The sequence below is a fragment of the Pediculus humanus genome, genomic scaffold (assembly GCF_000006295.1).
Source record: "Pediculus humanus corporis 1103172108180 genomic scaffold, whole genome shotgun sequence".
NCBI classification, from domain to species: domain Eukaryota; kingdom Metazoa; phylum Arthropoda; class Insecta; order Psocodea; family Pediculidae; genus Pediculus; species Pediculus humanus.
In genome coordinates, this window is record NW_002987750.1 from 119155 (window position 1) to 134154 (window position 15000).

At 29.6% G+C, this 15000-nt stretch overlaps 2 protein-coding genes across 2 annotated transcripts; both read left to right on the forward strand.

Annotated features, from left to right (window-relative positions):
- Positions 1–1829: 1829 nt before the first annotated feature.
- Phum_PHUM411950 (Aminopeptidase N precursor, putative) lies at positions 1830–5874 on the forward strand (the record flags this gene model as incomplete). Its single annotated transcript, XM_002428915.1, has 14 exons — positions 1830–2078; positions 2235–2575; positions 2660–2815; positions 2911–3106; positions 3188–3306; positions 3375–3558; positions 3626–3782; positions 3859–4124; positions 4206–4401; positions 4500–4774; positions 4850–5055; positions 5136–5447; positions 5568–5649; positions 5725–5874. The coding sequence occupies 14 exons, from the start codon at positions 1830–1832 to the stop codon at positions 5872–5874; spliced, it is 2889 nt and encodes a 962-aa protein (XP_002428960.1).
- A 771-nt stretch (positions 5875–6645) lies between these two features.
- On the forward strand, positions 6646–10788 carry Phum_PHUM411960 (tubulin-specific chaperone D, putative; the record flags this gene model as incomplete). The annotated part of the gene is made up of 7 exons (XM_002428916.1): positions 6646–7011; positions 7143–7463; positions 7547–9355; positions 9446–9708; positions 9779–9977; positions 10075–10380; positions 10462–10788. 7 exons carry the CDS (start codon positions 6646–6648, stop codon positions 10786–10788), a joined length of 3591 nt encoding a protein of 1196 aa, XP_002428961.1.
- Between the last annotated feature and the right edge of the window lie 4212 nt (positions 10789–15000).

A 15000-nucleotide genomic window follows, 5' to 3' on the forward strand; every position in this document is an offset into this window, starting at 1 on the left:
CTAATTAAAAAAAAATTAATTTTTTTGCTTAACGTTTTGTTTAAGGAAAAAAAAAAAAAAAAAAAAAAACATCATTAATCGTCGTATTTAAAATAAGTAATAATTATGTTCAATTAAGAAAAAAATTATTATTATTATTATTATTATTACTTTTAAAAAAAATCAATCGATAAATCGACTAAATTATTGATTTTTTTTTTTTTAAATTCGGTTTTCCTAACCCCCCGCCTCCTCCCCCATTAAAAAAAAAAAAAAAAAAAAATTAAGGAAATCAAAGAAAAAAAGAAAAATTTTATTTTCGATCGATTAATTAATTTATTCGTTTTTTTTTTTTTTAATTTTTGATTACGTCACTACTCATGATTTTTTTTTTTTTTTGGTAAAATAACCTTTGACCTTACAGAAAAAAAAAAAATAAATAAGATTGACCGGGGGAAAATATATTTAAAAAAAAAAAATAATAATAATAATAGTTCACTTAAACTTTTTTTTTTTTTTTTTTTTTTTTCACTCACTCACTCATTACGTATGTGTCCGTGCGTGCGTGCGTGCGTGCGTGGTCGTGCGTAATAAAAATTTTTAATAATAATAATAATAATAATAATAATAATTTTCTTAATAATATTTTTCAAAATGTGATAATCAAGTTTCGGAAAAGCGAGTTTTAACCTGAAAATCTCGTTTCGTATTTTTACAACAATAACCACAACAACAAACAAAAAAAATTTCCCGTTACAGAAACAAACCTTTTAAAACGAGAAGCGTTTAGTTTATAAAATAATAATAATAATAATAATAATAATAATAATAATAATAATAATAATAATAAAACTGATTCGTTTTTAAAGCCGGGGAATTTTTTTTTTGTAAAATTTAAAAAAAAAAGCAGAAGAAAGAGAGAAAAATGATTTTTTTTTTATGTAAACAAACAGACGGGATTTAAATTTTTCAAGTACATTACACACACACACACACAAACACATTCACGCACGCACACGCACACGCACTCACTCACGCATAAATATATATATATTTTTGGCAAGAATCAATATTTTAAATGTTTTTATCATCATCATCATCATCATCATTCGATTGTGTTCGATTTAGAATGTATATTATTATTATTATTACTAAACCGGAAAAGAAAATATTTTTTAATAAAAAAAAAAAACGTTGTTGATCATTCCTCGTTATTATTATTATTATTATTATTATTATTATTATTTTCCTGTTTCTATTTTTTTTAATCGTTAAATTTTAACCGTAATATCATCATCATCATCATCATCAGCATTTTCAAAACGTTACAAGAAGAAAAAAAAAAATATATCGTTACGACATATAACTTTGTTTTTGTTTGTTTGTTTGTTTGTTTGTTTGCATTATACCTACGTACAAACGGGAATGAAACAAACAAACGGAAGTCACGAATCGTTACAAACGATGACAATTTATATATTTTTCATATTTAAATTACGTACACGAAATCGATATTGATATCGTCGTTTGACTAAAATTCTTATCACCCGCACGACTACATATAATAATAATAATAATAATAATAATAATAATAATAATAATAATAATAATAATAAAAATGTAACTTTTTTTTGTTTCTTTTCTCTTTTTTTGGAAAAAAATTCCGTTTGATGTGAGTATTATTATTTATTATTATTATTATTATTATTGTTGTTGTTGTTTTTGACGATGTTAAACCGCCGTAATATTTGATTACGTCAACGTGTTTGGGGGACCCGGGGCGTTTTTCAGGTACGACATTTAGGTACTCTCTTTAATTTTATATTTTCAGATAACAAATTGATTTTACAATGAAGAAGGACATTTATAAATTTTTTATCATTTTTTTTACTCTGGCCATATTCGAAATACGGGAAAGTTTATCGATCGATGTGAATGAAGAAGACGAACGACAACAACAACAACAACAACAACCAAAAATTCAAAATGGTTACAGACTTCCGGATAATATTTATCCAGAATATTACAGAGTTGAAATATTAACTAATCTCGCGGATTTATCGAAAAATTACACGTTCGATGGAAGAGTTTGGATTATGGTTAGTTTAATGGAAAAATTTTCCTTTTTTTTTTTTACGATTAGTCATTCTCGCTCGAAGGGGGGAAGGGGGTGATTTTAGACATTATCGAAAAGGTTTCGATAAAATCCTTTTTTTTTTTTGGAAAATACAAAAATATTTTTTTTGTATTTACAGATGAAATGCGTTAAACCGACGGATAAAATAATATTACATTCGAAAAATTTAAATATCGAAAATGATAAAGTATTCGTGTCTCAATTAAATTATCAATTTAAAACCGAAGATTTGAATCCGGGGAGAAACTGTCGTCAGAATTGTGACGACGATTCTCGAACGATAAAAATAACCAATAAATATTATGTTGACGAATATGAAATGTACGTCATTGAAATGGCGGAAAATTTACAATCGAACGCATATTATTCGTTATCGATAACGTACAATGGAGAACTCACGCAGGGTTTGGCCGGATATTACCGAAGCAGTTATAAAGATTTGAAAACGGGAGAAACAAAGTAAGAATTTTTAATTTTTTTCCAATCTCTCGTTCGAATTATTATTATTAAAAATAAAAAAAAAAAATTTTTTTTTTTGGATAGATGGTTGGCAGTAACGCAATTTGAAAGCACCGACGCGAGAAGGGCTTTCCCTTGTTTTGACGAACCCGGTTTCAAAGCAAAATTTCAAGTCAATCTCGGACATTCAAATCGTTATCATTCGATAAGTAACATGAGAATCGTTTCCTCCATTCCCGTGTGAGTTATCATCACAAATTCGAAAAATTCAAATTTCGCGCCAAAACCAAAAAGTAATTAAAAATTTTTTTTTTTTTTTTTGTTATATATATTAGAGATAACTTACCTGGTTGGATTTGGGATCAATATGAAGTCACGGTACCCATGTCCACGTATTTATTAGCATTCGTCGTTTCGGATTTTAGTTATAAAATGTCTCCAAAATCTCCCACGAACGATGTCCTCTTTAGAGTCTGGGCAAGAAGTGATGCTTTGAATCAAGTTGATTATGCATCCCTCGTCGGTCCTCGAGTGAGTTATTTTTTGTACCTGAAAATGTTAACGAAAACATATTATTAAAAAAATAATAATAATAATTGTTTAACTTACAAGGTATTGTCGTATTTCGAAAAATATTTCGATGTCAAATATCCGCTTCCGAAAATGGACATGATAGCGATTCCAGATTTCAATGCTGGCGCCATGGAAAATTGGGGACTTGTGACGTACAGGTAAGTCCTACTACCCTCCCCCCCAATTATAAAACACCCCCAAATTAATTCTGCTTTATGGTTTTTAGGGAGGTAGCCTTATTGTACGACAGTGAAATTTCAACAGCGTCTAGCAGACCTTACGTCGCATCGGTTATAGCACATGAATTAGCACATCAATGGTTTGGTAATCTCGTCACAATGAAATGGTGGACCGACTTATGGTTGAATGAAGGATTTGCCACTTACGTTGCCGCATTGGGAGTTGATTATGTACGTTTATAACGAGTAAAATGATTTACATAAACAATAAATCATAGAATAAAATAATTTATTGCAGTTGCATCCGCAATGGGATTCGTTAGATGAAGAAATCGTCGATATCATGATGAGCGTATTTTCTTTAGATTCGTTAAAATCTTCTCATCCGATTTCCGTACCCATCGGTCATCCGAGAGAAATAGCACAAATATTCGATACGATATCTTATAAAAAAGGTTTGATAAATAAATCGAAATAACCCTTTGTGTGTGATAAAAATTTTGATTTTTAATCCCGTTTAACAACTTTCAGGTTCATTCGTTTTGAGAATGATGAATTTATTTTTGGGAGAAAACACGTTTAGAATCGGAGTCAGTAAATATTTGAAAAAACACGCTTTCGGTAATGCCGAACAAGATGATTTGTGGGAAAGTTTAACTACGGAAGCTCACAGAACGCAAAGTTTACCTTATTTTATGACGGTGAAAAACATTATGGATAGTTGGACTCTACAAACTGGGTATCCTCTCATAACCGTTTCGATAAATTACGATACATGCACGACAATGGTTTATCAGGTAATTATGTAAAAACTAACAAAAAACGAAAAGTTTCAGGAGTTTTTTAAATGAAAATCTATTATACTTTTATAATTACAGAAAAAGTTTTTGAAAGTTAATAATGGAGCGGAAGAAGATGACACTAAATGGTGGGTACCTTTAAGTTACACTTGGGAATCTCAAGGAGATTTTAATAATACTCAACCTAAAGCTTGGATACCGAACACAGAGGATAGCGTGATGATAAACAATCTTTCTTGTTCCGGTTGGGTTATTTTCAATATAAAAATATCAGGTGAGATGATAAACTATCAGGCGAGACTGTAAACTATCAGGTGAGATTCACAACAATAAATAAAATTATAATATTTTTCTTTTTTTTTTTAAATTTAGGTTTATACAGGGTGAAATACGACGAAGAAAATTGGAACAGGCTCGTAAAAGCATTACTAACGAATCACGACAGCATTGCTGTGTTAAACAGAGTTCAACTCATAGAAGATTCTTTGGAATTAGCAAAAACAGGAGATATTTCGTACACGATTCCCTTCAACATATTATGTTATTTAGAAAAAGAAACGGAATATTTACCCTGGAAAACTGCACTTAAAAATTTAGGTTACATAGATAAAATGCTTCGACGATATTCGAGTTATGGACTTTTCAGAGTGAGTTAAAAAATAATTTAATAATTATTATTTAAAAAAAAAAAAATGATAATTTTGTTAAAAATTAAATTTTAGGTATTCATGAAACGTTTATTGAATAATATTTACGAAAATACTAAAAATGTCGAGTACGAAAACATACCGGAAAATTTAAATAAAATTCAACATCAATCGTTGATAGCGGCTTGGGCATGTAAATTTGAAATCGGTAGCTGTAAAGAAAGGGCTTTGGTATATTTTCAAGCATGGATGAAAACAAAATATCCGGATGTGGAAAATCCGTGAGTTTGATATAATATAAAAATTAACTATTAATGAGTAAATTGAAAATCGTGAAAAAATGTCTCTTAAATGTTTTCAGTATTCCGAGAGACTATCGTTCTCACATTTATTGTGCGGCAATTAAATATGGCGGAGAAAATGAATGGAACTTTTTATGGAACAGATATTTAAATTCAAACGTTGGAAATGAAAGAAATTTAATACTTAGCTCGTTAGTTTGCACGAGGGAAATGTGGATATTGAATCGTTACCTTGAATGGTCCCTGGATGAAAGTTCCGGTATAAGAAAGCAAGACAGCACGACGGTATTTGCTGGAATTGCCAGAGGAGATATCGGTTACTATTTGGCCAAATCATTTCTTAATTCTCGAATTGCTGATATTTATGAATTGTAATAATTTTTCTTTTTTTTTTTTCTTTCTTTAAATTGTGTTCATTGATAACTTCATATTGTTGCTTCACCTAAAAAAAATTAATTAATATTAATAAAAAAAATTTATGTTAATTTCAGTTTCGGACCGAAAACGACCAGAATAGGTACTTATGTTAGTGCTCTTGCAAATAGAATAACCACAAACAATGAACTCGAGGAAGTGAGTATTAAAACCTGAATTATTCTCAAGTTAATTTGTATATCACTGTTAAAAATAACTTTTTTTGCATTTCAGTTAACCGAATTCACAGAAAAAAATAAAAAATACCTTCTTCATTCGCAACAAGCCATACAACAAAGTTTGGAAAATGCAAAAATTAATATTCATTGGCAAACAAAATTTTATGATTTACTTACTAGTTATTTAAAAGGTCAAAAAATGTAAATTTAAACAATGCCTCTGCTCCCCCTCCTCATCCCCTATTTTTTTTTTTTTTTGTAATTATAAATTTTGTTCAAAAAATTGAAAAAAAAAAAAAAAAAACAATAGTGTGTAATAATGATGCAGTAAAAGTACTATGAAAATTTTTTATAAAGAGATAAGAAAGTATTAAAACGATAAAAATGTAAAGTTTAAATATTAAAATTATTTTATCATAAACTTAAAACAAAAAAAAAAAAAAAAAAATGGAAATGCTATATTTTAAAAAGTGTATAAATTTAATTTTACTTATTTACATATTAAAATTATAATAAAAATTTTTTGTACTTAATGTTTTTATCTATTAGTTTTTTATTTTATTTATAATGATTTAGTACCGTAAATAAAGATTTTAATATTAATTCATTTTTTTTTTTTTTTTTTTACCTAACACAACTCATGTTAATAAAACTTTGGAAATATAATAGAAAAATTCAATTGAATTATAACGTCAAACCTTTTTTTTTTTTATTGAAATTCTCCAAATTAGAAACTTGACGAAACTTGCAATCAAATTATTTAGTTAAATTATTAGTAAATAGTTTTTTTTTGTAATTTACCTTAAACAAAAAAATCGTCATTAAATTATTCTTTTAATTCTAAAGTTTTCACATTTTCAAAAATTGAAATGATACTGATGTCGGTTTTTTGAGGTTGGCACGACTTTTTTACAAATTCACGTATCAATTATGTTGGCCAAACCGAAGAGTTTCAAAATTTTGTTTAATAAACAAAATGGTGGAAACCGACACTGAAGAAATTCTCGATGAGAAAGAAACGGATAATCCAGGATTGGCATGTGCCTTAGAATATTTTGCCGAATATGATGAAGTATTAAAGTTAATTGGTAATTTATCTAATATTTATAACGATAGCAAAGATGTAGAAATAAATATCGAAAAGTTTAATTTCATACTGGATAAATATCAGGAACAACCACATTTACTCGATCCTAATTTGGATAAAATGTTAAATGAATTAATTATTATTATTAAAGAAAAAAATAATCCTGAGAATTTAAAAGCTTTAGCTTTTCGATACATAAAACATATTATGAAAGTTAGAGGGTTTAAAGTTGTTGTTCGTCATCTTCCACATGAGGTAAGAAAATTAATGTGTGGGTGGACACAGTTAAATAATTTTTTTCATGGTTTATGAATTTTCCTATTTGGTCGATATTACTCATAAATAATCAATATCCAAACGTTGTAAATTTTTTTAAATATTTGTAGGTAACAGATTTGGAACCTGTTTTGCAACTCCTTGAAAATCAAAATAAAGAATGTATATCACACTGGGAAGCAAGTTATGTTCTTTTACTTTGGATGTCAATAATTGTTAAAATACCATTTCATATGTCTAGGTTAGACAGTTTTCAAAATGAAGGAGAAACACAAAAAACAGTAATTGAAAGACTACTTTTTATTTGTAAAAATTATATACTTGCCAGTTCTTATTTTATGAATCCTGCCGCTTTTCTTACTTCTCACTACATAACTAGATCTGATATTAAGGATAAACATTTGGAAAATTTTTTAGATTGGATTTTCGAGGTACAAAACGTTTGGAAATGTTTTTAAGAAATGCCAAATGTTATATTTTCATTAAAAATTAAATATTTTAATTTTTTTTTTAGAAAGTTCAATTTGAATCTGGAGCAGATTTAATTATTCAGAGAAATTGTTTAAATTCATTAGTTACGTTAGCAGCGATATTAAAACATGGAAAACGAGAAGATTTATTGCCACATGCACCTGCCATGTTGCAAAAAATGCTCAAGTGCGATTATAAAGAAAGTAATAATTCTCTTCTTAGAAAATATGCTATGAAAGTTTATCAGAGAATCGGTTTAACATTTCTTAAACCCAAACTTGCGTCCTGGAGATATCAAAGAGGCAATAGATTTTTAGCAGATAATTTGAAGCAAGATCGAGTTCAGCCTACTACTGTTGGGGGTCATGGAGAAGATGTCGAAGGAGCAATAATTAATGATAATGAGGATTTTGATGTACCAGAAGAAGTCGAGGAAGTGATAGAACAATTAATGCAAGGATTAAAAGATTCTGACACAGCGATTAGATGGTCTGCTGCTAAAGGTTTGGGTAGAGTCACGGGTCGTTTGCCTAAAGAATTAGGTGATGAAGTAGTGGGAACTGTTTTAGAATTATTAAATCCAAGGGAATCGGACAGAGCGTGGCACGGAGGGTGTTTGACATTGGCAGAACTGGGAAGAAGAGGGCTCTTGTTGCCGCAAAGACTACCAGTTGTGGTTCCTTTACTTTTAGACGCTTTAATTTACGAAGATTCAAGAGGATACTATTCGATTGGAGATCACGTTCGAGATGCTGCTTGTTACGTGGCTTGGTCTTTTGCGAGAGCGTACGACGCACACATCATCAAACCGTTTGTCAATCCGATCGCTAACGGCCTTCTCGCAGTGACTTTATTCGATCGGGAAATTAAATGCAGAAGAGCAGCATCGGCTGCTTTTCAAGAAAACGTTGGAAGACAGGGTACTTTTCCACACGGTATTGAAATAGTAACGACGGCCGATTATTTTTCCGTAGGAATAAGGCAAAATTCTTTCCTTAAAATTAGCGTTTTTGTTGCAAAATTCGAAGACTACACTCTACCTCTCATCAATCATTTAGTAGAAAAAAAAGTTGATCATTGGGATGTTGCTATAAGAGAACTAACCGCTTCCGCTCTTCATAATTTAACCCCTCTCGTCCCCGATTACCTCGCCGAAGCAATTTTACCCATATTACTTGCAAAAACGGAATTGTTGAATTTAAATGGCCGACACGGATCGATAATTTCCATCGCAGAAATCGTTCATGCTTTAAGTTTATTGAAAAAAAGTATCGATTCCGAAAATTTAGAAAAAATAAAAAATCTCATATACCTTTATAAGGAAAAGCGATATTTTTCAATTGTCGGTGGAGAAATAATACGCCAAGGATTTTGTACGCTGATTGAAAAATGTGCTCAATCTCGCTTGCCCTTTCACCAGTTGCCTGTTATCGACGAACTACAATCACTGATGGACGAATGTTTGATTAGTGAAGTGCCTATAGTTAGAGCAAAGGCAGGAGGAGCTTTACCTGCCTTCTTCGAAGAATACTATCAGAAAAACGTAGGCGGGGTAAAGATTGTATTACAAGAAAAGTGCAATAAACTTGTCAACAACTACATAAACGAACTTTCGTGTTTGAATCAAACGGCTCGGTTGGGTTATGCCATGGCAATAGGAAATCTACCCAAATTTATGATCAAAGGAAAAGTAGACGAACTCGTGTCGGCGTTGCTCGAGAGTTTAAAAATCACGGAACCGACTTTGAAATGGGCCGAAAGCAGAAGGGATAGCATAAAAGCTTTGGTGTCGTTGATTTCGACGATCGGTTTGGAAATGCTTTACACGGAATCGGAAGAAAAGAAAAAAGACGTGATTTCGAACGGCGCGGAAACTTCCGTCGCGACCACGTTCGCAAGCAAAACCATGATACTACCTCGTTTGAGCACCGAATTCCGTCAGTTGGAATCCATTTATCAAAACCTTCTCGTTTGTTTGGGGGAATACACTCAAGACACGAGAGGAGACATCGGAGCTTGGGTTCGAGAATCCGCAATGTCGGCTTTAGAAAAAATGATTATCATGACGGCCAAATGGAACAGCAAATTATTAAACGAGTCTTTGATGGCGAGCATAGTCGGTGGTATAGCACAGCAAGCGGTCGAAAGAATCGACAGGACGAGATGTTTGGCCGGTAAATTATTCGGTTCGATATTATACCACAAGTAAGTACGTCGGATGCGTAATTTTAATGGATTGAAAAGAAATTTCACGTTTTATCACTTCACTTTCCAGAGATCCGGTGATACCGCACATACCGTACAGAGAAGAATTATTGAAAATATTTCCGTTCGAAACGTGCGGAAACGGTGCCTTGTGGAGAGCGGAAAACGAATCATTTCCCAGATTCGTTCGAATGCTGTCGTTTCCCTGCTACACGCACAACATAATGGAAGGTTTAATTTTAAGTATAGGAGGGCTCACGGAACGCTTGGTACGTAATCCCGACGGATATAAAAAAAAAAAAAAAAAAAAAATTAATTAATTTACGATTGCGTGGGGTAACACATTCGATCGTTTGTTTTTTTCAGGTCAAACATTCGAGCACGTCACTGTTTACATATTTGAAATCCATCGAAGATCGTAAAGAATTAGATAGAATATTAAATTCAATAATAGACATATTCAACACTTACCTTTACAACATACGAGTCATACTACCCCTTTTCATATTCTTGGATCGTCTTTTAGGATCGGGAGTCATAAGGGAAGTGCTGGAAGACAACAAATCAAAATTTGCCGAAGAATTATACAGGTTGACGAAATTAGAAATAGCTAGAATAAGAGATTACAAGAAATTAGTCAACAGCATGGATTTGTTTTGTCAATTGGTTCAGGTAAAAAAAAATTTTTTTTTTTTTTTTTCATTATACTCGATCCAATCAATCAATCAACGATTTTAACATTTGAATTTTTAGGTCAAGGGATGGGTGTCGACGAGAGCTTTAAGTCAAATGTCGGTATTCTTATGTCACAAATTGAAGGCGGTGAGAAAAAGCGCATCGAGTAAATTATACGAATGTTTGCTCTTGTACGGTGACTGCACGTCGATTCCCGAAGAAAATTTAGAAGAAGTCATGACGATATTGAGCGACACGAATTGGGAAAACGAACAAAACGAAGTCCGACCCATACGTAATAAATTGTGCGAACTCATGAACGTACGAATTCCCCGAGTGTTGGATAAAACGACGACAGCAACACCCACGACAGCACCAACACCAACAACAACAACGGAACACTAATAATAATAATATTATTTATTTAAGTTTGTATTTAACAAATAATAATAATAATAACACAAAGAAATAAATGCTCGCAAAAAAATCATTGCAATTTTTTTTAAATATAATAATAATTATTTTTATATATTTTATAATAAATAAATAAATAAATAAATAAATAAACGTCCGTAATATAAAAAAATAAATGAGGAAAAATGGAAAAGGATTATTATTATTATTATTATTATATTGACAAATAGAAGACAAAAGGGAATTTTTTTTTTTTTTTAATAAAAAATTATATATATTTATGTACATAAAATGTTATATTAAATAAAATTTTTATTTATTTATTTTTTTCCTCATTTATATTAAAAGATTTATTCACAAAGCTAAAATGATGGACAAACGAATCATAATGTTTATCATATATATATATATATACGATATAGTATCTGTCAGTCGTGAGAAGAAAGAATACTTTTATTTTGTGACGTCATTAATACGTCATAACGTCATCCGTTCGTTTATATATATATATATATATCGTTGACTTTATTTATTTATTTATTTTTTTATATTTTAAATAATAATAATAATAATGATAAAGGCACTAGCAGTCTCACATAATTTGGTTATTTGAATTTTAAAAAAAAAAATTATTATTATTATTATTATCGTTGATTTTAATTATTATTTAACTTTTCTTTCTCGTTACGTCATTTCCCTGCATACTTTTGTAGTTGATTAAATCGATTAATTTATTATTAAACGACGGACATTTTATTTATTTATTTAATTTTTAACCTTTTTGTATTATTTATTAATAATAATAATAATAATAATAAAAACCAATACTTATTTGCCATCGTATAATTTTTCTCTTTCTTGCTAATAATAATATTAATTTTATTTTTTCCACGCTTTTCTGTCATCTTTTATTATTATTATCGTACACTACTACTACTACTACTGTTATTATAACCATCATCATCATCATCATCATCACTTCAGTAGGTTTTAATTGCACTAGAGAGAGAGAGAGAGAGAGAGAGAGAGAGAGAGAGAGAGGAAAAAGTGAGATTTGCCATCTTTTTTTACTACTGACACGTTTTTTTTTAATTAATTATTATATATAAAAATTTATTATTATTATTATTTTTTAATTTACCCAAACCAATCAGAAATTAATGATAATGATGATAATAATAATAATAATTAATTCTTTCTCGTAACGAACGTGTTTCCGCATACGAATGAATCCGACACGTTCGTTTCCCGTCGTCTCCCTTCTCCCAGGTTCCAGGTTTCAGGATGTGATAAATCGTTTTTTTTTTTAAATTTTACCATCGTTTACATTTTATTCGTCCGTTCCGCCCCGCCCCTCCCTCTCCCTCCCACCTTCCTTCTCTTATCATTCATTGATACAAAAATATATATGAATACATATCGTGTGTAAAGGCACAAAATAATTACAAAACCTTTTCCCACTTCCTTCCCTCCCCCCCTCTCTCCCCTCCCATCATTTACACCCTTAAACTGATTAATTAAATTATTTATCGTACGCATCGATATATCGATCGATCGATCGATCCATCGATTTAAAAAACAAAAAAAATTCATCCCCTTAATCATAATTTCCTTCCCCCCCCAAACAAAAAAAAAAAGAAAAAAAAATATACGACGTTAGTAGTTGTAATAATAATAATAATAATAATAATAATAATAATAAGGCATTTCAGGTCGTTATCTCTCTCTCTCTCTTTCTCTCTTTTCTCTTTTTTTTTTTTTTTTTACGGCACCGCAATTATAATTACAGGTAAACACACAAAACGTCGATATTAAAATTAATGACTAGAACTCGTTTTAACGAATTGAAAGTAAATAATAATAATAATAATAATAATAATGATGATGATGATGATGATGATGACGATGATGGTGGTAGCGGTGGTGATGGTAATAAAAACGCGCACACGAGTGGAAATTTTTTTATTTTATTTTATTTTATTTTTAATGGCGACCAAGCAGAAAGAAACGCAAAAAATTGTGATTTTACACGCACGTGCACGCGAACGCACGTATACGCACCGCGTATGTTTTACGACACGTGAAAATAATAATAATAATAAATAAATAACGATAAATAAGCAAGCGGATTGTTTCAAAAATTGACAATAATAATAATAATAATAACAACAACAACAACAATAATGTTTAATGTTAAACGCAATTTAATTCATTTTAATAATAATCAATCAATCAATCAATCAATGAATTAATAAATCAATAAATAAATAAAAAAAATGAATGAATGAATGAATGATTAAAAATGAATTTTAAACAACACTTTGTTTTTAAATAATAATAATTAAAAATTTATTTATTAAATTATTATTTATAGTTATCATTATTATCATTTTCCGATCATTGTTAATATTATTATTATTATTATTATTATTATTATTATTATTATTATTATTATTATTACGAATTGTTAATTTTTTCGTTCACTTCGTCCTCGTATTCGCCATTTTTTAATTATTATTATTATTATTTTTTCGATAATTTTTTCCCATTTCCATTTGCCATTGAACCTTTTCTAGATGATTTTGATTTTCCTTCGGAATCTGAGGTTTTGGTCGTTTCTTTTAATTTTCCTTTTGACGTCACGTCTTCATCTCCCGTTGATGATGATGATTTACCATCTTTTTTACTACCTTTTCCACCTTTTTTCTTGCCACCTTCTCTTCCCGTCATTTTTTAATTTTTTATAATTTTAAAATTTTTAAACCTTTTTTTTTTTGTTTTTTTTTTTTTTTTTTTTTTTGTGCGTGTGTTTTTCAGAATTTTAAACAACCATATTTTATATAAACAAACAAATTCCTTATTATTATTATTATTATTCTTTTTTCCGTTTTTCTTTTTTTTTATCGTTCATCATCTTTTATTTAATCGATACGATTATGGAATATTTCGAACGTCACTGTCAAAGGAAAGTAATTTAAAGAAACAAAACGAAATTTTTTCCTGGTTGTTGTTGTTGTTGTCGTCATTTTCAATTAAATTTCATATTTTAAAATGATGATAATATATTAGTATAGCAATACCCGAGGCAATAGCAGTAGTAGTAGTAGTAGTAGTATTAATAATAATAATAATGATGATGATGATAATGACAACGATGGCCGATTTAAAAATTGTGATTATTGTGAGAAAAAAAAAAAATTCCTTTGCGACATCAAAAACAAACAAAAAAAAAAAAAAAAAGGCGAGTCAAAGGCACTGGAATTCAACGACGAACCATTGATATTTTCCTTTTACTATTATTATTATTATTATTATTATTTTCCTTTTTTAAACGTTAAGAAAATGTGCGTGACACACCGTTCCCCCTCCCCCAACAGTAAAACCTTTTCTTACAAAGTTTTCTTCCTTTTTTTTTTAAATGATACCGAATTACATAAAACAAACAAACAAACAAGGAAACAAACGAACGAACGAACGAAAAGAGAAGAAAAGAAAAGAAAAGAAAAGAAAAGAAAAGAAAAGAAAAAGAAGAGAAGAAAAGAGAAGAAGAAGAAGGACGAAAATTTTTCTTTTTTTTTTTTTGTTAAATTCTGATGATTTGTGTTTCTCTATCTTTTAACCACTTTCATCTTTATCATCATCTCCTCCTTCTTTTCCTCCTCCTCCTCTTTCTCTTCCTTTTCTCCTTCATTTTATATTATTTAAATTTTAGTAAACGAAAAAAAAAATTAATTAATTAATAATAAAAAATTTTAAACCTTTTCTTCTTCTTTTCTTTATTATTATTATTATTTAAAGCTTTGTTTTTTTTTTTTTTTTAAATTTATTATTATTATTATTATTATTATTTATTCATTTATTTTTTTAAAGTTAATAACTATTAATGATGATGATGATGTTGACAATGATGGGATGTGGGTGGGGTGTGTTTGCGTCTGGTGTGTGTGTGTATGTGTGTGAGTGTGTGTACAATAATGGTCACATTTGTAATCGTACGTTCGAATTAAATCGACTAATTTTATTACCAACACGTTTCTCCTTCCTTTTTTTCCCATCTCTTCTTCTTATCCACGGGTAACTCCTTTGAAAACATGACGGCGGCGGTTCATCGCCGAATCTGGCCTGATGAAAAAAAAAACAAAAAAAAAACAAACGAAAATATAAATATGGTGACGTCCTTTGAATCGTGTAAAATAACATAAA